Source organism: Benincasa hispida, chromosome 5 (assembly GCF_027475165.1).
Source record: "Benincasa hispida cultivar pf3 chromosome 5, pf3_genome.v1.1, whole genome shotgun sequence".
In the NCBI taxonomy this organism is placed as follows: domain Eukaryota; kingdom Viridiplantae; phylum Streptophyta; class Magnoliopsida; order Cucurbitales; family Cucurbitaceae; genus Benincasa; species Benincasa hispida.
In genome coordinates this window covers 52,194,926-52,217,539 of record NC_143482.1, presented here as the reverse complement: position 1 = coordinate 52,217,539, position 22,614 = coordinate 52,194,926, and the positions used below count along the sequence as shown (strand labels likewise).

The 22,614-nt window shown below is 37.6% G+C and overlaps 1 protein-coding gene across 1 annotated transcript; it reads right to left on the bottom strand.

Moving 5' to 3' along the window:
• Positions 1-20,565: 20,565 nt before the first annotated feature.
• On the bottom strand, positions 20,566-22,342 carry LOC150036226 (uncharacterized). Its single transcript, XM_090313755.1, has 3 exons — positions 21,350-22,342; positions 21,103-21,271; positions 20,566-20,897 (listed from the first exon to the last, which is right to left on the bottom strand). The coding sequence occupies exons 1-3, from the start codon at positions 21,542-21,544 to the stop codon at positions 20,857-20,859; spliced, it is 405 nt and encodes a 134-aa protein (XP_090169881.1). The 5' UTR covers positions 21,545-22,342; the 3' UTR covers positions 20,566-20,856.
• Between the last annotated feature and the right edge of the window lie 272 nt (positions 22,343-22,614).

Genomic DNA, 22,614 nt, shown 5'->3' with positions numbered 1-22,614 from the left:
TTAACCTTCATTCATTAACTACATGGAAAATCACGACAGACCCGCAATTGAACTCTTATGCATTATAAGACAAATTGTGTCCATAGATATAACTAATATAAGCAAGTCGATCTTTCAAGAGTTGTTCATAAGTACAACTAGGTCAAAATGTCTATTTTACTCCTTTAATTACATATTTTCCTTAAGTCCCACTAATTTCTTGAATGATCAATTTTTTTATGACCCAACCATAAACTAAGTCTCTCTTGAGCCAGTGAGAGGGCGGGATCCTTTTGTTCAAGACCTGAAGTTAGCACTTAAGGGAACTACTCATCTGCTTACCCTATATGGGAAAGAAGTGAATTTCATCTTATGAAGTTATGTTCCTAACTCCCTATTTAGTCAAGTCCCCAAAATGGTTGACTTATTGATTCCGCAACTTGGGCCATTCTCACTTATGCAAATCAAATGATCGACCTCACAGACAAGAATTTATAAATCATCAAGGCTTAAAAACGAGTCGCAAATGATCACCATATGAAATATTAATCTCATCAATTAATGGGTTTATAAAGAGAGATTAAATATTTTATAGTCTGATCTTATACAAACTCTTTGTATAGGATACCCTCACTCACATGTCTCCACATGAACGGTCTGATCAAACAATTTATAACTATTATAAACTGGGTCATATCCATAGTGTCACCAAGATAAAACACCGAACCTTATCCATGTACTATAGACCTTTGGGTTATTTCTCGAACATGATCCACCTGCATGTCACATACATGTTCAATATTTCATTTGAATTTTCTGATTTATTGGATAATATTATGCAAATGATAATGAACATAAAATAACAACTTATTTTATTTATTGATAAAAAATTTATTTACAACACTATGACCTTTAGGGCACAAACCCCAACTTAAACCATATAAAGTTCGTTTTTACTGTTTTAAACTGAATTTACATGTTTTTACATATGTTTTAACTGCCTTACAGAAAATGTAGGTGATGCGCCTATGTCCCTTTAAACGATGTGATCGCATAAAAAACAACAATTTTCTAGATCGTGTCAGACGTTCATAAGCAATAAATTTCTAGATCGTGTCCAGTCGTTCGTGGTTGCTTCTTTTTCGATCCATGGTCGTTGTTCAATGCCAAAATTAACTGGAGAGTGTTCAGGGCATGATTTTCAACCCTCATCTCAACCACCCTAGTCTTTGTAAAGAAGTTGATGCCTTCTTCTTTAGGCATCACGAAATATATCAGTCCTTAAAATAATTCTCACCACACTCATTTAACAAAACCTTTAAGAACAAAAGTTTGTGCGAGAAACCCTAGTTCTAGGTCATTTTTACCCAGTGAGAGCATGTGTAAAGAGAGGATTCACCCTTGAAAGAGGAGGAATCCAACCTAATGAGCTTAGAAAGTGATGAGAGTGAGATCTCATTTCAAGGAGTCTTCTTTTTGTATTTTTACAACATTAATCTAACACTTTCTTTTCATTTAATTTTGTATTTTCCATTTTTTTTATTAAAACAGTAACTCCTGGCTTTGAAATGAATGAAGTTCTTTTATTTGTTTCTAATTGCTAGCTAAATTTCTAAGAAATTTAGCCATGTGGATATCCTTATACCTTATGATTTGAGTTTATACTAATTCATCATGTTGTCGTGATCTTTGTATTTCCTTTGTTGAGTTTAATGTCGACTTGTTAAGTTGAATTGGTCGCTTGATTTAATATATTAGTGAAGTCTTAATGTTGAGAATGTTGAGATAAAAATTGATTTCACTAAGGAATATGGGACTAAAAACCCAAAGAAAGAATTGTCATGTAATCTTAAAGATAAAGTACACCATAGGATTACAAATTGCATCAAATGGTCTAAGATTTACTAATCATGTTAATATAAAATTAGCTACATAGGCTCCTAAAGAAAATTGAGAACAAAACCAAATAGGAAAAATTTTCTGTCCATGTTGAGTCAGTGTCGGTGTGATGCGGCTACATAGCTTAAAGCATAAAGCCTAACGATTAAAGCTTGATTGTAAATACTTGTTTCCATTTTCTGTTTACTTCTATGTTCTGCACAACATCCAAAATCACCCACATTGACCCTCTTTATCATTGGGTTGTATTGCTAGTATTGTTTGATGAAATTTTGAGTTGCATCTAGTTTTTTGGGAAACAATACTTGAAATACTTTTAAGTGTATTACTTATTGATAGTGCATACTTGCACTATACTATTCTTATTTAGATTTTTACCACATTCACACATTTGATCGATTAGAGTTCATCTAAATAAAATAAGAAAGTTCACTAGAACAGTTGGAATTGTCTATGCGTGTGAATAAACTAGATGGAGACATGAGTTTTAGAGTTTTTAACGTTTTAACCCAGTCTTATATTTTTACCGCCGAAGTTTTTTACATTTTTATGTTGGCTAAGCATAATTGGAAACATTGTGAGAAACTCCAATAATTTATTGACTATAATTTTAAAGGGTCGTTGCTTTCCTCATGGTAACTTCTTGAAAGCAGGGCATGATTGCAATCCATTCCCTAACTTTAAGAAGTTATTCTATGAGATAAAGTTATGTTTAGAAAATGGAATATATGGAGAGTGGGGAATAGTAGACATACTTTTATAGTTGATGACTTATGGATTCCCCAACTCAAGAAATATGAAGTCGTGTGTGATAAAAAAAGAAAAAAAAGAAAAGAAAACTATATACAAAAGCAAGTGGCCGATCTCATTTCTCTTAGAGATGATCTTAGCAGAGATGAGAAACACAAAAAATTGGTAAAAGAGTTATTATGTTCGATGATTGTATTCCCATGGGAGAGTTTAGATTAAATACAAGAAAAAGAGAAGACTAGCACAATAGAAAAGGAAAAGACAAGAGAGGAGTAGATGAACAACTCTGACTAAACCATAGACCTACTACCGAAAAGACAATACAAACCCTAAATCAAGGAGCTATAGTTAAGTAAAAATATTAGATATCAACTGTGTTGTAACATCCCCCTCAAACGAGTGTTGGAGCTAGAAAGGTCGAGTTTGTCCAGAAAATAGTGAAGGAAATCAAATCACGAGGATTTCCATGAGCAACGGAAGGGATCGTTTCAAATTCCATTCAAATTGAACACAAACAATTACAGTCTAAAATGGAAACTAAAAAGTCATGCACAACAAGAAATTACAACATGCTAAACGTGAAGGAAATCAAGCACGAGGATTTCCATGAGTAGCGGAAGGATCGTTCCAAATTCCATTTGAAATTGAACATAAACAATCACAATCTCAAAACGGAAACTCACAGGTCATGCACAATACGAAATTACAGCATGCTTACAAAGAATATCAAGGGATAGAGTATGCGTACCTTTAAAGAACCATTCTTTAAACTCCCTCGATTAATCTGATACGTCCAAGAATAGTAACACTCAAATGCAACGACTGGTGCACAACACGATCAACAACACGAACACAACGAACGACCAATGGCTCACCAATCGAGTTCAGTGAAGACACCACCACAATGATTACCTTGGTATTCTCGGTGTGAGAATCTAGAAGCTGTGGGCTATGTATGAACTTGGCTTGAGGAAGAGACTGGAAGACAACAATCGTGTAGACGATCGAGCAAGTGGGAGATAGGAAGTTGTTTATCGTATAGACGACGTGCTTGATCGTGTAGTAAATGGCAGCCTATCGTATAGACAAAGTCACGCGATTGTTTAGCTACGATCAGCTGATGAATTATCGCATAGTCAAACTCCATGATCATTTAGTCTCTCTATAGCTATCGCTTAGTGAAACATTTTCACTTGATAGCTTTCTCCAATGGTTCTTTCCAAAAGTGGCAACTCGCTAAAATTAGGAAAACATTTTTCCTTTTATCCCACGGTTACCATAAAACCACTAATAACCTCTCACTTAATCAGTTATTAGAGAAAAACATTTTATTTATCAAATAATTAATATTATTATAAATAAATATGATAACCAACTTACCATATTATATTTATAACCTATAGTTTTAATATTTCATCTCATGAAACATACAAACCATAGTTCTTTTTCTATTTTACGGTACTTAATGAAAATAATATTTACATTAATCCTCCACTTGATGTATCTCGTACATCACACAAATTATATCATATATAATTGGATATCCTCTTGTTAATTTAAACACTTCAAACTAACTCTAAGAATTGATTCTCAACTTGAATCTATTGAGTTACCAAGGGGTCCTTATGGACATGTAGCTTGAAGCTCCAACAGTACATGAACAACTGACAACTCTTTAGTCACGGGATCCACCATCTGTTAACTATCGGGCACTCCACTAAAGACCAACAGTTGCACTCTCCTCACTACAGATATATTTCTGTGTCCATATCAACCAATCAACAGTGCGATAACCCTTCACAGATCACTCGTAAGTATAGTTGGGCCAATTTACCGTTTTGTCCTTGTAGTTACATCTAACTCCTTAAGTACCATTGATTCCTCTAATGAACATAAGTCATAGTCCTACTATGACTAGGTCCTTTCTTCCAGAGAGAGGATGTGGCCACTATATTCAAGACCCGAAATCAGCCCTTAAGAGAGCAATCTACCCCTGCTTCAGAGAATGAGTGAATTCGGTCTTATGTAACTGAGTTTCTAGCTCCCCAATCAGACAAATCCCCAAAAACGTAGGCTTGTTGAGTTGCCAATCTAGCCACTCTCACCCATACTAATCAAAGGATTGTCCTCAAAGATAGGAGTTCCTAAAACACTCAGGATTAAGGTCATGTCACCTATGGTCGTTAAGGTGAGATGTAAGTCTCAAGTATTAACGACGTTACATAAAGAAACGAATCATCTTGTGGTCCAGTCTTATACAAACTCTTTGTATAGGAAACCCCTATTCGCATGTCTCCACATGAATGGTCAGGATCAGACCATTTGTAGTAGTTCACAACACTTGCAAACCTCTACAAAGCGGGTCGTATCTATAGTGTCACCAGGATAAGGTATCCCTCCTATATCCTTATACCACAGACCTTTTAGGTTATTACTTAAGGCATGATGCACTTGTATATCTCATATACATGCTTAAATTTACATACAATAACCACGGATCTTTGTTTATTGGATATGAGTAAATGTAAAATAAAATAACTTTTATTTTATTCATAACAATGTGTATAGTGTTTACAAACTACGAGACTCCGGGAGAATTAGGACATCAATCCCAACAATCTTCCACTTGTCCTAATGCCTCAGAATACTAATATACAATACATGGAAAAACAAGTACAATATACAATAAAGTAGGGCATATTCTATACCCCAGTATCATCTCTCACTTACTCTAGACAAGATGTCGCATGTCCCATAGACCCAGACTCTCCAGATGACCCTCGAACACTTTAACCGTGAGAGCCTTTGTAAACGAATCAACAACGTTGTGCTCTGTTGCGATCTTCGTGACTATCACATCACCGCGATGCACAATATCCCTGATTAAATGATATTTCGATTCTAAATGCTTGTCTCTGCGATCACTCAGAGGTTCCTTTAAATTTGCCACAGTCCCACTGTTATCACAATAAAGAGTGATTGGCAAAGACATATTTGGAACAACTTCCAAACCTGTAAGGAATTTTTTCAACCAAACAGCCTCCTTAGCAGCTTCACAAGCGGCTACATATTCGACTTCCATAGTGGAGTCCATGATGCATCCTTGCTTGATGCTTCTCCAAACTACAACCCCTCCATTCAGAGTGGACACTGACCCTGATGTCGATTTCCAAGAATCTCTATCAGTCTAAAATTCAAAATCTGTGTATATTGTAAGGATCAAATCCTTATCTCCATACACGAGCATGTAGTCCCTCGTTCTCCAAAGATACTTGAAGATCATCTTGACCGTCGTCCAATGATCTAATCCTGGATTAAACTGATAACGACTGACAATCCCTACTGCATAGCAAATGTCAGGTCTAGTACATAACATTGCATACATTAAGCTTCTAACAGCCGAAGCATAAGTAATCCATCTCATCATCTCAACCTCTTGAGGTGTCTTAGGATATTGATCCTTAGACAATACAATTCCATGTCGTAAGGGTAACAAACCCCTCTTGGAATCCTACATCCTGTATCTGATCAACCTTTGATCAATGTATGATGCCTGAGACAAGGCCAACCTCTTGTTCTTACGATCCCGAATGATCTGGATCTCTAGAACATACTACGCCTCTCTCAAATCTTTCATTTGAAATTGGGCGACTAGCCACTTTTTAATGTCAGTCAGAAAGCCTACATCATTCCCAATGAGTAGGATATCATCTACATATAGTACCAGGAAAACTACTAAGCTATTGATGATTTTCTTGAAAACACAAGGCTCGTCAACATTTTGATCAAAGGCAAACGATTCAATCGTACTGTCAAATCTAATGTTCCACGATCTAGACACTTGTTTCAGCCCATAGACCTATTAAGCTTGCAAACTCTTTGCTCTTGATCTGGAACAATGAACCCTTCTGGTTGAGCCATGTAGATGGTCTCCTCAAGATTACCATAAGAAATGCAATCTTGACATTCATTTTCCATATCTCATAGTCATAAAATTTGGCTATGGACAGGAGTATCCTGATAGACTTCAGCATGACAACAGGTGAGAAAGTTTCCTCATAGTCTACTCCCTCGACCTGGGTATACCCCTTTGCCCCGAGTCTAGCCTTAAAAGTTTGCACCTTTCCATCTATACCTCGTTTTTGCTTGTAGATCCACTTACACCTTATAGGTTTTACCCCATCAGGCTTATCCACAAGTTCCCAGACATTATTGAAGTACATAGACTCTATTTTCTGGTTCATGGCTTTAATTCACTCATCTTTATCAACATCCTCTATTGTTTGCTTATAAGACAATGGATCCTTGACCCCATCATAAAAAATGATGTTTTGGGCTTCATTCAAACCCATGTAGTTATTGGGAATGATGTCCTAAACTCTTGTTGGATCTTGTAGTTTGTAAACACAGTTTTGAACAAACACTTGTGATGTAATAATATATGATATTTTCTTCACTTTTGTCTATGAACATTGGATGTTTTATTTTCTTTACCACAAACTAATAAATTAAGATCCCTGGTTGTCGTTTGTAACTTAAGCATGTATGTGGATGTTGGGATTTGTGCCATAAAGTCTCGTGTCCTGTAGTTTGTAAACAATTTTGTATGAATGCTTGTGATATATAATATATATGATATTTACTTCACTTCTTGACTTTACACATTTAAATGTTTTTATTTTACCATAAACCAATAAACTTAATATCCCTGGTTGTCTTTATGTAACTTAAGCATGTAAGTAGTGACATACAAGTGGATCATGTCTTAAGTGATAACCAAAATGGTCTGTAGTATATGGATATAGGAGGGAAACCTTATCCTGGTAACACTACGGACGCGGCTCACTTTGTGGAATAGTTACAAGTGTTGTGACTTGTCACAGATAGTCTGATCCTGATCATTCGTGTAGGGATATGCGAGCGGGGGCGTCCTATACAAAGAGTTTGTATAAGACCTGACCTCGAAGTGTTAATGTCTCGTCATATAACTACGTTCATGACAGAGACTTCACTTTACTAGGATGACCATAAGTAATATGACCTCAATCCTGAGTGAGTTGGGAACTCCTGCCATTGAGGGCGATCCTTTGATTTGCATGGGTACGAGTGGCCAGAGCATCGACTCAAACCTACCACTTTGGGGATTCGTCTGATTTGGGAGCTAGGAACTTAGCTTCACAAGATGGAGTTCATTCCTTTCCTGAAGTAGGGGTAAGTAGATAGATTTCTCTCTTAAGGGCTGATCCCGGGGCTTGAACGATGTGACGCCACACACCTTCTCATGGCCTGAGAGGTGTCCACACATAGTAAGACTATGTTGTACTGTTCATTAAAGGAAACAGTGATACTTAAGGAGTTAGATGTAACTATAGGGGTAAAACAGTAAATTGGCCCAGTTGTACTTACGAGTATCTGTGAAGGGTTATCGTATTGTTGATTGGTTATATCCAATGGACATAGAAATATATCTGTGGTGAGAAGAGTGTAGTTGTCTGTCTTTAGTGGAATGTCTGGCAGTTAATGGATGGTGGATCTCGTGGCTAAAGAGTTTAGTCAACTATTCACATACCATTGGAGCTTCGAGCCATAGGTCCATAGGGTCCCCTTGGTAGCTCAATGAATTCAAGTTGAGAATCAGTTTGGGTTAATTTGAAGTGTTCAAATTGACAAGAGGGGGTCAATTATATATGATATCGTTGACATGATATATGAGATACATTAATTGGAGGAAAATGATATAAATATGATTTATATCTAGAGGAGGAGAAAAAGACTATGGTCCATATGTTGCATTTGATGTGATATTAACCATAGTTTAATGGATATAATATGATTATATTTATTATTTAATTTTAATGATTATGGGATAATTGTTGCCCCATTTTTTCTCCGTAACCAAATGAGATAGTGGGAGGTTGCTTTCAGTTTTTGTAACTAAAGGATAAAATGAAAATTGTTTTCATTTTGCAAAATAGATCAGACATTCATTCACCGAAGTGTATATTGCCTATCGCATAGCAAACCGAGAGCCTACACGATAGCTCAAAGTTTCTAATTGATCATACACACGCGCGCGGTTTACTATTTTTTTCCTAAACGATCACGCATCTGAGCATTTACTAAATGATCATCTATATGATCGCGACCCTTTTACTAAATGATTGTGTACCTCTACCTAAACGTTCAAGCATTGTCTATACTATAGACACCCGACTTCTCCCACTTGCTTGGTTGTGGTATACGATTGGCTTTTCCTCCTTCCCTCTACCAAATCCAACAGAGTCCACACCTCCTGAATTCTCACTCCGAGAATACCAAGGGTTCCAAGTGGTGGTGTCTTCCCTGCTGCCGAGTTCATGAGGAGTCCGTTCGTGGGTAGACGATTTGGTGGACGATTTCTCGGACGTTCTCGACGAGAGCGAGAGTAGCAATCCTTGGACGAGAACGAGTTTTGAGGCAAAGAACGGTTCTTCAACTAGTATGTATTTTATTCTATTGTTGTTGTTAAAGTTCAAAGCATGCCTATAATTTGTTGTTAAATGCATATCTAGTCTGTTTGATTGTGAATGCGGTAATTCTGTCACAATGAGTTTGGAACGATCTCGCTTTTGCTCAGAGGTACTCTTTGATAAGAGTTCCTTCAATAGCGATGCGGTGGGTTCACAACCTCTCACTACGTCAGGCAGTCTCAACTCTTGTGATGGTTGACTAGATGAACCAACATCAACAACTTTTGTTGATCTATCAGTCTGTTCAACAACTCTTGTTGAACCCTCAGTAGTCTCACTAGAAATCTCATGTAAAACAAGTCTGCTTCATGGTTTATGATCCCTGATATGGTCTTCTTTCAAGAAGATAGTATTTTTCGACACAAGCACTTTGTTCTCACTCGGATCATAGAAGTATCCACCCCTCGTTTCCTTAGGGTAGCCTACAAAGAGGCAAACTTTCAAACGTGGTTCCGACTTCTTCGGGTTAGCCACAAGCACGTGGGCAGGACATCCTCAAATCCTAAAGTGGCGTAAACTACCTTTACGACCTCTCTACACTCAAAAGGTGTTTCAGAAACACTTTTCGAGGGAATGTTGTTCAAAATATAACACGCAGTCTTCACTACAAATCCTAAATAGAGTCTGGAAGATGAGCATAACTCATCATTGACCAAACCATGTCCAACAAGGTTCTGTTTCTCCTTTCTGATACACAATTTTACTGAGGTGTACCTGGGGCCAAGAGTTGGGACATAATTCCATGTTCTATCATATAATACTAGAATTTGAGGTCCATATACTCTTTATCACAATCAGCTCGTAGTGTTTTTATCTTCTTACCTAACAAGTTTTCAACTTCAGCCTTATACTTCTTGAAATTGTCAAGGGCTTCAGACTTATGTTGCATTAGGTAGAGATATTTGTATCTTGAATAATCATCTATGAAATAAAAAGAAATATTCATACCTGCCTTGAGCTCTAACACTCATCGGACCACAAAGGTCTGAATGTATAAGCTCTAAGATTTCCTCGGCTCTGTAACCTTTTCCAGTAAACGGTCGTTTGATCATCTTGCCTTCAAGGCATGATTCACACACCGGAAAGAAGTTTTCTTCTAAACTCTTTAGAAGTCCATATTTCACCAACTGCTCAATCCTATTGAAGTTAATGTGACCAAACCTTAGATGCAAAGGTAGGAATTTTTCTTAGGAGAAACCTTTGGTCTTTTTTCAGTTGTCGTCGTACTAAACATTTTAGTATTAAGCAAGGCTTTTATGACTAACGGTCTTGGTACATACAAGTTATTTTTCATTGAACCAAAACCAATCTCCATATCATTCTTGAAAATAAACACTTTACTCTCAGAAAAGAAGACGGTATAGCCTTGTTTAATGAGACAAAAAACTGAGATTAAGTTCCTCTTGATATGAGGAACTATAAAAACATTATCCAGTAACAAATAACGTTTCTTGTCCAAAAATAACTTCAGCCTGCCTACAGCAACAACTGAAACAACCACACCAGTACCAATTCGAAAGAGTCATCTCTCCCTGTAGCAACGTTTGCCAGGAACTAAATCCTTGGTAGGAAGAACTGACGTGATTAGTAACCCCTGAATCAAGGACCTAGGCAGAATCATCATTCTCTACCAAACACGTCTCCAAGACCAATAAATCATATTTACTGTCTTTAGACTTCCTCCTCTTTTGGAGAGTAGTGGGATCAATATCAGAACCTTAATAAGCTCTAACTTTCATTTCAGAGAACACTTCTCATCAATGAACTTTATCAGAGTCAGCAACACTTGCTTTCTCTAACTGGAGGTTATCATGGGAACTAACACTACTGGTTTTGTCATCCATCCCTTTGTGCTCAAAAAGTAAGAACCGACGTTCAAACAATTATTGCAATGAGTCCATGATCTCACGTGCAATGACCATGTTCTCAACCCTTTTGGCCAAAGCATCAAGTATGCTAGCCAATATGTGAAGTCAGGCCCATGAATTAGCCTTCATCTACACCCCATATGCATTACGAACACTTTGCGGTGCATCAAGGGTTAGGACTTGAGGACATTTCTTAACCATGACAAACTCGAGGCCGTTTACCATGAAATATATTTTAACGGTCTCTTTTCACTATATGTAATCGGTCAAACTAGAGGCATTTAACGAAAAAGCATTCATGTTTCTGAAAAACAAACACATTGACCTACATTAGGTTTTAAGCCAATGCTCGTTGAAAAACATATAACATCCAATACGATTTAGCAAAACTCAAATGAACCCCGTGTGACATCTAGTTTCGCAATGACGCTTCAAAGGTTTAGGACAAAAGTCGTCGAAGGGTGGTCAATTTATCCATCCTCTGAATTGAGACATTCTCAACCAGTCATTAATACCAGAACAACTCTTGGTTCTATAACGACTAGCCATCATTGATTTGGTCAAGAAATCATTAATTTAACAATTTCCCATAAGTGTGACCCATCATTTTAGGCCCTAGAGTTCTGCCCCAAGCAGCCAATCCGATGGGAAAAAGTCCGATTGGGGCAAAAACTAAAGTGACCCTATCCATTTCTGGAGTTCACCTTGATATTGATCAACTGCACAAAACCCATCCGAAGGGGGACACTCCCAAGGAGCCACGAGGGAGTGCAAAAATGATCTCATGGTACGAACCAAAGAAAGAGACCATAGGACATGTTAACACACACCCTTCACCCTCTTACTATAAGCACTCTCTCTGTCCACCTTGATATTGACTCATGCAAACACCGTCCGAAGGGGGATGCTCTCAGGGTACCACGAGGCCAAGCGAAAATCTCACGGCGTGAACATTCAGGGAGAAATGTGAGTGGAATCATTGACGTATCATATATATTTCTTCCTCCCACTGAGTATTTTATAACCTCGGGTTTAGTTTACTTAGAAAAAACAGGGCTAAGAATTTTAACTAAGCGACTTATTAGGTTTGCCCAAGAGTAACTTTTACCTTAGAAAGTTGAACAACTTTTGATCATCATTCATTAAACTCTTTAACGAAGTCTTTGATCAGTTGTCGCATGCTTGCAGAAAATCTATTTAATTCACCTTTCCAGATAAGTTCCCAGATAGGGGTGTTCTGTTTCTATCAGCTTAAGTACCCCAGCCTAGACAGAACCCGCCTTAGACAAAAGGTCTCTTATATATAGATTTAATACAATTTCAATCTTTTATGCCAATCAATTTAATCCTATTAAACCGATTTAGAAGATTAAACTTAGGTTTCTAATCCCATTAGAACCTTGAACTTAGGTCTATCTTAGTCCAATTTTAAAACCCTTTTAAACATGAGTTTACCTAAGTCTACATGCAACTCTTTCTTATCGATTTTAGTTCTAATTTCCATTATAACGCTTATAAATGGAAACAACCAAAACCATTCACAACGCAAAGCAAACACATACAAGGCATTCATAACTTTTATAAACAAGCCTAAGTGTCATGCTCCATGCATTGTTCATTCATTGCTACTTTGATATGACACTTATACAACCAAGCAACGAACCAAGTATACATGCTTACATATACCCTTATACTATAACTCTTATAATATAAAGATGATGCATGAATATGCTTACTGCATGCATAAATATAACTCTTATATTTCATGATGCTTGTCATGCTCTCTTGTAATTTCTTCATACCATATTATAATACTTATAATATATGATGCGTTAATAATATAATAACCTAAGGTGGGTTTCAACTCTATATGTCATACACTATGACATATAAACCAACATACATCTCATGTTTTTTAAATAAAAGTTGATGAACTGGGATAATTTGCCTCAAATCCTCAAAACCAAAACTAACTATTACAAATAGCAAAGAGTCTCTAGTTCAAATAGGCGAACCGGGTCTTGAACTGTCCAATCAAAGTCCGCGTCTCCTTGATCATGTACCAAATCCCTTGTGATCGCCTACATGAAAGAGTAAATGCTTTACTCAATCCTTTACCAACGCTTCCTGAGTAAAACAATCGTGTACCTTTGACTATGTGATGAAGCATGAGGTCGCGCGATCATGCAACGCAAGCCTTAAACGATCATCTAAATGACAACGATGCGGTGAAGCATAATCGTCTAAACAATCGCTGAGAAAGTGCCAAGGTATCGTATACCGCGTGATCGTGCAGTCAGGGACTATGCGATGAACATGCTAACTACACGATCGTTTAGTGCGCACACCTTTTATTAAACGATGAGCATCAAATGCTCTACACGATCATTTACCTCCAGCGTCCACGTGATTGAGCAACCAATGCTACGCGATAGAATAAACGTTTTACCCCTGCTAAACGATCGTTTAGTAAATACTACACGATTGTGCATAACTTTTCTACATGATCGTTTAGCCAAATCTCAATGATCGTTTACCTTAGGCTACACGATACGACAAACCTTTGGTCTTTTTCCTCGCTGAGAACCGCATCTCCATGCTTCAAAACTTCATCACAAACGACTCAACAAACTCAAACACTTTGAATTACAGACTCGATTGCTTGTTAATTATGCCCGAAAACGCAGGGGCCCTTACAAATTAACACTTTGTAATCGAAAAGAAAGCTTTAAAAAAAGGCAATTAACTCGTAAACATTCATCAATACATCTACAAACGCAATTAACACTTAAACACAATACAAAAACCTTAAACCCACTACAACTGTAAAAGAAGTTCAAAACAGAAGTGAAATTTGGAATATCAGAACAATCTAGCTCTGATACTAATTGAAGGAAATCAAGCACAAGGATTTCCATGAGCAACGGAAGGATCGTTCCAAATTCCATTTGAAATTGAACATAAACAATCACAGTCTTAAAACATAAACTCCCAGGTCATGCACAATACGAAATTACAGCATGCTTACAAAGAATATCAAGGGATAGAGTATGTGTACCTTTGAAGAACCATTCTTCAACTCCCTCGATCAATCCAATACATCCAAGAATAGCAACGCTCGAATGCAACGATCGGTGCACAGCATGATCAACAGCACGAACACAATGAACGGCTAATGGCTTCTTGAAACCAATCGAGTTGAGTGAGGACACCACTACAATAATTACCTTGGTATTATCTGTGTGAGAATTCAGGAGTTGTAGGCTCTATATGAACTTGGCTTGAGGAAGAGACTGGAGGACAACAATCGTGTAGACGATCGAGAAAGTGGAAGATAGGAAGTTGTCCATCGTATAGACGATGTGCTCGATCGTGTAGTAAATGGCAGCCTATCGCATAGACAAAACCATGAGATCGTTTAGCTACGATCAGCTGATGAACTATCACATAGTAAAACTCCACGATCGTTTAATCTCTCTATAGCTATCGCTTAGTGAAACATTTTCACTTGATAGCTTTCTCCGAGAGTTCTTTCCGAAAGTGGCAACTCGCTAAAATTAGGAAAACAAAATTCCTTTTTACTTTACGGTTACCATAAAACCACTAATAACCTCCCACTTAATTAGTTATTAGAGAAAAAGAATTAATTATCATAATAATTAATTTATTATAAATAAATATGATGACCAACTTACCATATTATATTTATAACCTATAGTTTTAATATTTCATCTCATGAAACGTACAAACCATAGTTCTTTTTCTATTTTATGGTACTTAATATAAATCATTTTTACACTAGTTCCTCCACTTGATGTATCTCATACATTACACCAATTATATCATATATAATTGGATTTCCTCTTGTTAATTTGAATACTTCAAACTAACCCCAAGAACTGATTCTCAACTTGAACCCATTGAGCTACCAAGGGGATCTTATGGACCTGTAGCTTAAAGCTCCAATGGTACGTGAATAGCTGACTGAACTCTTTAGTCATGAGATTCACCATCCATTAACTATCAGGTACTCCACTAAAGACCAACAACTGCATCTCATTACAGATATATTTCCACGTCCTTATGAACCAATCAACAATGCGATAACCCTTCACAGATAGCTCGTAAGTACAGCTAGACCAATTTACCGTTTTGCCCCTATAGTTACATCTAACTCCTTAAGTACCACTGATTCCTCTAATGAACAATAAGTCATAGTCCTACTATGACTGTGTCCTCTCTGAGGATGTGGCCACTATGTTCAAGACCTGGAATCAACCCTTAAGGGAGCAATCTATCTACTTACCCTTGCTTCGGGGAATGAGTGAATTCCATCTTGTGTAACTGAGTTCCCAGCTCCCCAATCAGACAAATCCCCAAAAAGGTAGGCATGTTGAGTTGGTAATGTGGCCACTCTCACCATACTAATCAAAGGACCGCCCTCAAAGGTAGGAGTTCCTAAAACACTCAGGATTAAGGTCATGTCATCTATGGCCGTTTTGGTGAAATGTAAGTCTCCATTATCAATGACGTTATATAAAGAGACTAATCATCTCGGGTCTGGTTTTATACAAACTCTTTATATAGGAAGACTTTACTCGCATGTCTCCACATGAATGGTCAGGATCAGACTATCTATAGTAGTTTACAACACTTGTAAACCTCTACAAAGCGGATCGTATCCGTGGTGTCACCAAGATAAGGTATCCCTTCTTTATCCTTATACTACAGACCTTTTAGGGTTATTACTTAAGGCATGATCCACTTGTGTATCTCATATACATGCTTAAGTTTGCATACAATAACCACGGATCTTTGTTTATTGGATATGAGTAAATGCAAATAAAATAACTCTTATTTTATTAATAATAATGTGTACAAAGTTTACAAACTACGAGACTCCGAGAGAATTAGGAACCAATCCCAACAGATAGTTGAAGAGAGAGATATGTAGGGGCTTGGTGAGATAATTAGTGACTTGATCAATAGAAGAAACATACCGGATATCCAGCTGATTAGTTAAAACTTGATCACGAATAAAGGGAATATTGATTTCGATGTATTTGGTTAGCGTATGAACCATAGGATTGCGAGCAATGGCAACAACACTAAGATTGTCACACCAAGTAATGGGAGGAACAATCAAAGAGATAGACAACTCATCTAATAGAGATTTGATCCATGTAAGTTCACAAGCAACATGAGCAAAGGCGCGATATTCTAATTTAGTGTTAGAGTGGGCCACAACGTGCTTCTTTTTGGACGACCAAGAGATAAGAAATGAGCCGAAGTAGACACAAAACCCTCCCACAGATTTACGGGTAATGAGGCATGCAACCCAATCGACATCAGAAAAGCCAGATAGAGTAAAGGAATCAGTTGGTCGAAGGAGAAGGCCAAGGTGGGGAGAGCCTTGAATATAGCGAAGTATTCGTTTGAGGGCCTACCAATGAGCAACAGTGGGAGCATGAGAAGCTTGACTAAGTTAATTGACAGAAAAAAGCAATATGAGCGAGTGAAAAAAAGATAATGAAGGGAACCGATGGTGCTGCAATAGAGGGAAGGATCGTGGAAAGGCTTAGACTAAGGAACGGAGGAGAGGGATTGAGAGGTTATAAGGGTGGGGGCTGGTTTAATATAGGTGAGAGATAAATGTCGTAAGAGATCATTGACATAAGTAGGTTGAGAAAGGTGAAAGGCACAAGGTGAGCGATGAATATGGATACCCAAAAAGTAGTGAACAGCCCCAAGGTCACGAATGACAAATTTTTTATGAAAACAACATAAAAGTTGATTGAGAAGTTGAGGGGAAGAGCCAGTAAGAAGTATGTCATCAACATACAAGAGGATGATGATGAAGTGTTGAAAGGTACAAAAATAAAATAGAGAAGAATCGACTTTGGATTGATGGAAGTGCCATTGAAGTAAGGTGATGCAAAGTTGGTCATACCAAGCCCAAGGGGATTTTTTGAGGCCATAAAGAGCGTTCCGTAACCGAAAAACGTAATGAGGGTGAAGAGGATCTTCGAAGCCTTTGGGTTGAGGCATATAAACAACTTCCTTCAAGGGAACGTTAAGAAAGGCGTTACTAACATCCAATTGTCGAACAGGCCAATTCAAAGTAGTAGCCAAAGTGAGAACCAATCATATAGTCACAGGTTTGTTCACGGGGCTGTAAGTTTCATGGAAGTTAATGCCAAGCACTTGAGAGAATCTCTTGGCCACCAAGTGAGCCTTATAGCGAAGAATGGAACCATCAACAACGCGTTTGATCTTGAAGACCCACTTATTACCAACAAGATGTTGAGAGGGATCAGGAGACAAAAGATCTCAAGTGTGCTTGCGTGTGAGGGTCTAAAAGTCTTTAGTCATGGCCTGATGTCAAACAACAATGGGGGCAGCATTATCAAAGCATTGAAGTTCTGTTTGTGCCCAATCAATAGGTGTGTTTATGTGAGATAAATAGCAAAAAACTTGTCGAGGTTTAGAGATTCCAGCTTTTGCCCAAGTAACCATAGGGTGATTGTTGACAGTAGAGATAGTGGAGGATGAAGGCTCGGAAGGGGAGGTGGGGTGATTGGTAACAATAGGAGAGTTCAAGAAGAGGGGGGGTATGGGGCGAATATGAGAAGTTCGGGAGTCAAGTGATGGAGAAGCTGTTGGATTTTATGTCCTAAAACTCGTAGTTTGTAAATTAATAAATATATTCTATTTTGTTTTTCGATAAAGTTGTTATTGAAATTGTAATCTTGAATCCAATAAACTAAGGTTCCGAGGCTATTTAATGTAATTTGAACTTTATGTAGTGACATAAATGTGGATCAAGTTCAAATATATAGCCAAAATGGTCTATAGTATATGAATAAGGTTGGGCGTCTTATTCTGGGGACACTATGGATGCGGCCCACTTTGTAGATAGTACAAACGATGTGATCCTGAATCGTTTATATAGAGATATGTGAGTGGGGGTATCCTATGTAAAGAGTTTACATAAAACTGAACCATGAAATATTCACTTTTTACGTTCTAAATACCGTTTTATGTATAAAACTGACTATTTCGTTAATTGATGACCTAGGTAACTTAATCTTAATCCTGAGCTAACTATGAACTCCTGTTCACTCAGAATTATCCTTAGATCTACATAGGTGAGGGCAGCTCAATATCGTTGGCCCAATAAGCCTCCCATTTCAGGGGTAAGATCGGGTGGATAGCTAGGAACATAGGGTGCAAGACGGAATTCACTCCTACCCGTTATAGGGACAATAGATAGGTTGTTTTATTTAGTACTGAATCCAGGTCTTGAACAAGGGGCCTCACCCTCTCCTTGGCCCGAGAGGGATTCGGTTTATAGGTTGGACCTCAAACCAATTGTTCATTACAGGATCAATGGAACTTAAGGAACAAGATATAATCTTGGGGGTAAAACGGTTTTTATGACCTAGCCGAGATTACGAAAAACCTGTGAAGGATTAACTTACTTATCATGGTTATATCAAATGGACACAAATATATCTATAGTGAAGGGAGTGCAACTACGGGACTTTAGTGGAATGACCCATTAGTTAACGAATGTTGATTAGCTCCGTCTAAAGAGTTTAGCTAGCTAATCTTGGATCGTTGGAGCCCATGATCTATAGGTCCATTAGGTTCCCCTACTAGCTCATATGGAATAAACTTAGAACAGTATGATAGAATAATTTAAATTGTTCGAATTAGGTAGAGAGAGAGAAACCGACAAGTATATGTGATATAGTGATCGGGTTTTTTTTAGCTTAGAGATACAACTTTAATATTTAAATGTGATTTAAATATCAAGAATATGAATACGTTCATATTCGGAAGCTCGAAAATGATGGAAATGGTCAAAGTTGTAAAAAGTCAAAGAGTTGATTTTTGACTTTGAAAAGTCAAAACTTTGACCGACCTTATATTCAAATGTGATTTGAATTTCGAGAAAATGAATGTGGATTCATGCTCTGGAGGTCAAAATTAGTCAACATGGAAAAAATCATAAAAAGTCAAAATGTTGACTTTTTGGTCAAAGTTTGACTTTGACCAAATGACTATTTTGCCCTTTGACTATAGTTAGTGGGAAAGTCCAAACTTTTGTTGGATAATTTCACTAACAAAATAGTAGGCTAGGTGTTGACTTATAGTGGAGACATTAAGCCCACTAAGTGAGTGGATTCTAGGTGTTGGGTTTTTTGTGAAGTTTTTTCATGCAACTGTTGCATGTCTTTTTTCTATAAATTGAGCTTTTCAATTTAGTTAAAAGTTTTTTGCCATTTTGAAAATTTTTTTTATGATATTTGGGCTGGAAAATTACAACTTTGTGAAGAAAAAAGGAAACACCCAAACCTACTCAAAATTTCATTCCTTATTTTCATCTCTTTTCTCTCTCTCGGTTCTCTTCATCCACCGGGTCCCACAACTCGATTCTGAGTCCAAAGGATAGTAGGTCAACTCTAGTGGTGGTCCAAAAGAGTTCGGGTCGAGATTCAACAAGGAGAAGCGGCTTTCAGGAGCTTCAAAGGTAGCATCTCTACACTTTTAATTCACTGTTTTTCCTTCAATTGCATGCTATTATCCTTTAATTTAGAAGCAATTAGAGTGTAATTAGGTCACAATTCCGCTGCGTATGTCTCATATTCCATCAGAAGCTGGAGATAAAGCTTCTAATGATGAATGGGAAGGAGAAGTGGAAGAGCTTGGAAAATGTGTAGTAGGGGTGGGGCTGGTGGGTAAGGAATCAATATCATCATTGGAGGGAAAATGGGATCGAACAGGAAGCCAAGATAGAATGGATGAGGAAGGTTGATCAGTGGATTTATCGAGCTGCTGAAAGAGGGTGGTATAAGAGAAGTCATTCTCATTGAAACAAACATGCCGAGAGGTGTATATATGGCCAGAAGAGCTAAGACACCTGTATCCTTTGTCTATGTGGAAGTTGAATTTATGAAACTGATATGGTCTAACGCATGGATAACAAGTGGTGCCAAATATGTGAAGATCATGATATTCAGGTTGTTTGTGATGAAGCATAATGAAGGGAACTTGACCTTTGAGAATGGTAGTCAGGCGTTCGATTGATAAGGTAAACGATCATATGAAAGGCCTCCCACCAATAAGTTTAGAGGCATTTTGGTGTGGGCAGGAAGATACAGACCGATTTTCACAATGTGTCGGTGCTTTCTTTCAACTCTACCATTTTGGATTGAGCTATATGGACACAAAAGTTATTTTAATGCTAGAATCTGAGGAGAAATATATCAAGGGCTTGAATTCACCACCTTCATCACATCAGATTTCTTTGATTTTTGTATTATACAAGTTTTCAACTTGTTGTCTGTATTGTCTAAAGACTGTAATAACATCACTTTTAAACTTTAATGGGTAGATCCATATATATTGACTGAAGCCATCTACAAAACTGATATAATAAGAATAACCATTGATAGATTTCGAGAGAGTTGGACCCCATAAGTCTGTATATCAATTCTAAAGGTTGAGATGCATGATATAGAGAATGAGAGAAGGGTTATTTGTGCGATTTTCCATACTGGCAAGTCTCACAAAAACTATCTTTTTCATTCATCCTTACTTTAACATTACACGAAGATAATATTTGGTCCAGAACTTTAGATGGGTGGCCCAATCTACCATGCCAAACATCTTTAGAGCAATACAAAACATGACTGTTTGGGGTAGTAACCCAGATGGGTTTTTTCCCATTCTTATCTTTAAAATAACAGGAGACAAAATCAACAAAAGGGAAAGTTGGACTACAAGCTTTTTGTTTAACATTAGATGAGGCTGCCTTGACACCACTGAGTTAATAGAGACCATCTTTAGTTGTTCCTTCCGGAAGAACCTCCCCCATTTACTCGTCCTTAATTGAACAAAAGGAATCATTGAATTCAGCAACCACAGAGTTATCCTTTATTAAATGAGAAACACTAATAAGGTTTTTGCTAATTAAAGAAACATGCAGTAGCCCCTGCAGAATAAGGTCTTTAATATTTCCTCTAATATAAGAGCTACCAATAAAGTGAATGCGCAGATGATTTCCGTTCCAACAGTAATCATTTCATTACCTCCATATTCGGATTTGATAGACGGACTTGCAAGATCAGAGGTCAAGTGATTGGTAGCTCCACAGTCTAAGTACCATGAGGAATCATGGAGATGTTCTGGTGTTGCTACGAGAGCAGTAGGGTTGAGATTCTTGTTTTGATTGTTGAAGGGTGAAGCATTTCCAGTATTCTGAGAAGTATTAAAGTTTTTTTTTTTTTCAAATTGATAGTAACAAACAACAGCCGTATGTCCAGTCTTACCACGCACCTGACAAATAGGTTTGGAAGATCCACCAGAACGCCCTTGGCCTCTACCACAGAAACTCTTCGAATTGAAGGATCGAGACCGGTGCCGATTGGAGGAGGATCCTTGTTGTGGGTTAGTGGTGGCCACATTGACTGAAGGCTGCTTCATAGAAAACAACCCCTTATAGGTCTGCAAACTATTCTTGACGATTTTCATAAGTCAGCAAGCGGTTTTGGACAACGGTCCAACTCAGTTTCTGGTTTTGTAAAAAACTACAATGGGAGTGTACTCCTTGAGATTAGATTTTTGGTACTAGTGAGGGAACCTGTCAAATACAAATTATTAGCAAAGTTTTTCATTAAAGCTAGATAATCAGCCATCTTGGTACTCTATTTTCTGGTTTGTTGAAGCATTCTCTTAAGGTAGTCTTGTTGAGATGAGGTTTGGAGTCCATAGAACTTCTGTAAGGCTTCCTACAAATCCTAAGTCGTATCATATTCGGTGACTTGAGAAGCCACTTCTGCTGTCATGGAGTTGTATGGCCACCCAACAAGAAGTTGACGGCTGCAAGCCAAATATCGCGGTTTGGAAGCAATAGGCCCTGTGGTTCATCTTCTGATGGAGGAATTATAATAGACATGTAAGAGCACACATCCTTAACAGTAAGATGGTCTTAAATTTTGTATCTATGAAGGATGGGTAGAGAAATATTTTGCCATAGTAGAAAGTTGGTGCGATCCATTTTGATTGAGGTCACTTGATTCAACAAGGTAGCAAATGCTGGGGTACCAACTAGGCATACTCCAGCCCTGACTTGATACGCATCGGGGTTTTTCTTAACATAGGCCGATTTAGTGGTTGTTTTAAGAGACGATGGATTGGGACCAGGGTTTTCAAAAACAGAGAGTGGATCGTTGTTGACGTTCATCATTGGGTCGCTCTGATACCAAGAAAAATCTTAGCAGAGATGAGAAAAATTAAAAACTGGTAATAGAGTTGTTGTGTTTGATGATTGTATTCCCTTGGGAGAGTTCAGATTAAATACAAGAAAAAAAGAAGACCAACACAGTAGAGAAGGAAAAGACAAGAGAGGAGTAGATGAACAACCCTGACCAAATCACATACCTATTACCGAAAAGACAATACAACCCCTAAATTAAGAAGCTGCAGTTAAGTACAAATATTTGATATTGAGAGTATTGTAACACTCTTGAAAGCACTTGGAACAGTATGACTTATGTTCAAAATGGTTCGGTGTCGGTTTTAACCCATCTTCACAAAATGTG

Excerpts from the sequence above, each read along its gene's own strand:
- LOC150036226 (XM_090313755.1), bottom strand. The coding sequence starts at position 21,544 with ATGAAAATCGTCAAGAATAGTTTGCAGACCTATAAGGGGTTGTTTTCT. Across the intron at positions 21,272-21,349 it reads CTTCCAAACCTATTTGTCAG|AATACTGGAAATGCTTCACC; the intron begins GTGCGTGGTAAG and ends AATACTTCTCAG. Across the intron at positions 20,898-21,102 it reads TATCAAATCCGAATATGGAG|GACGAGTAAATGGGGGAGGT; the intron begins GTAATGAAATGA and ends TGTTCAATTAAG.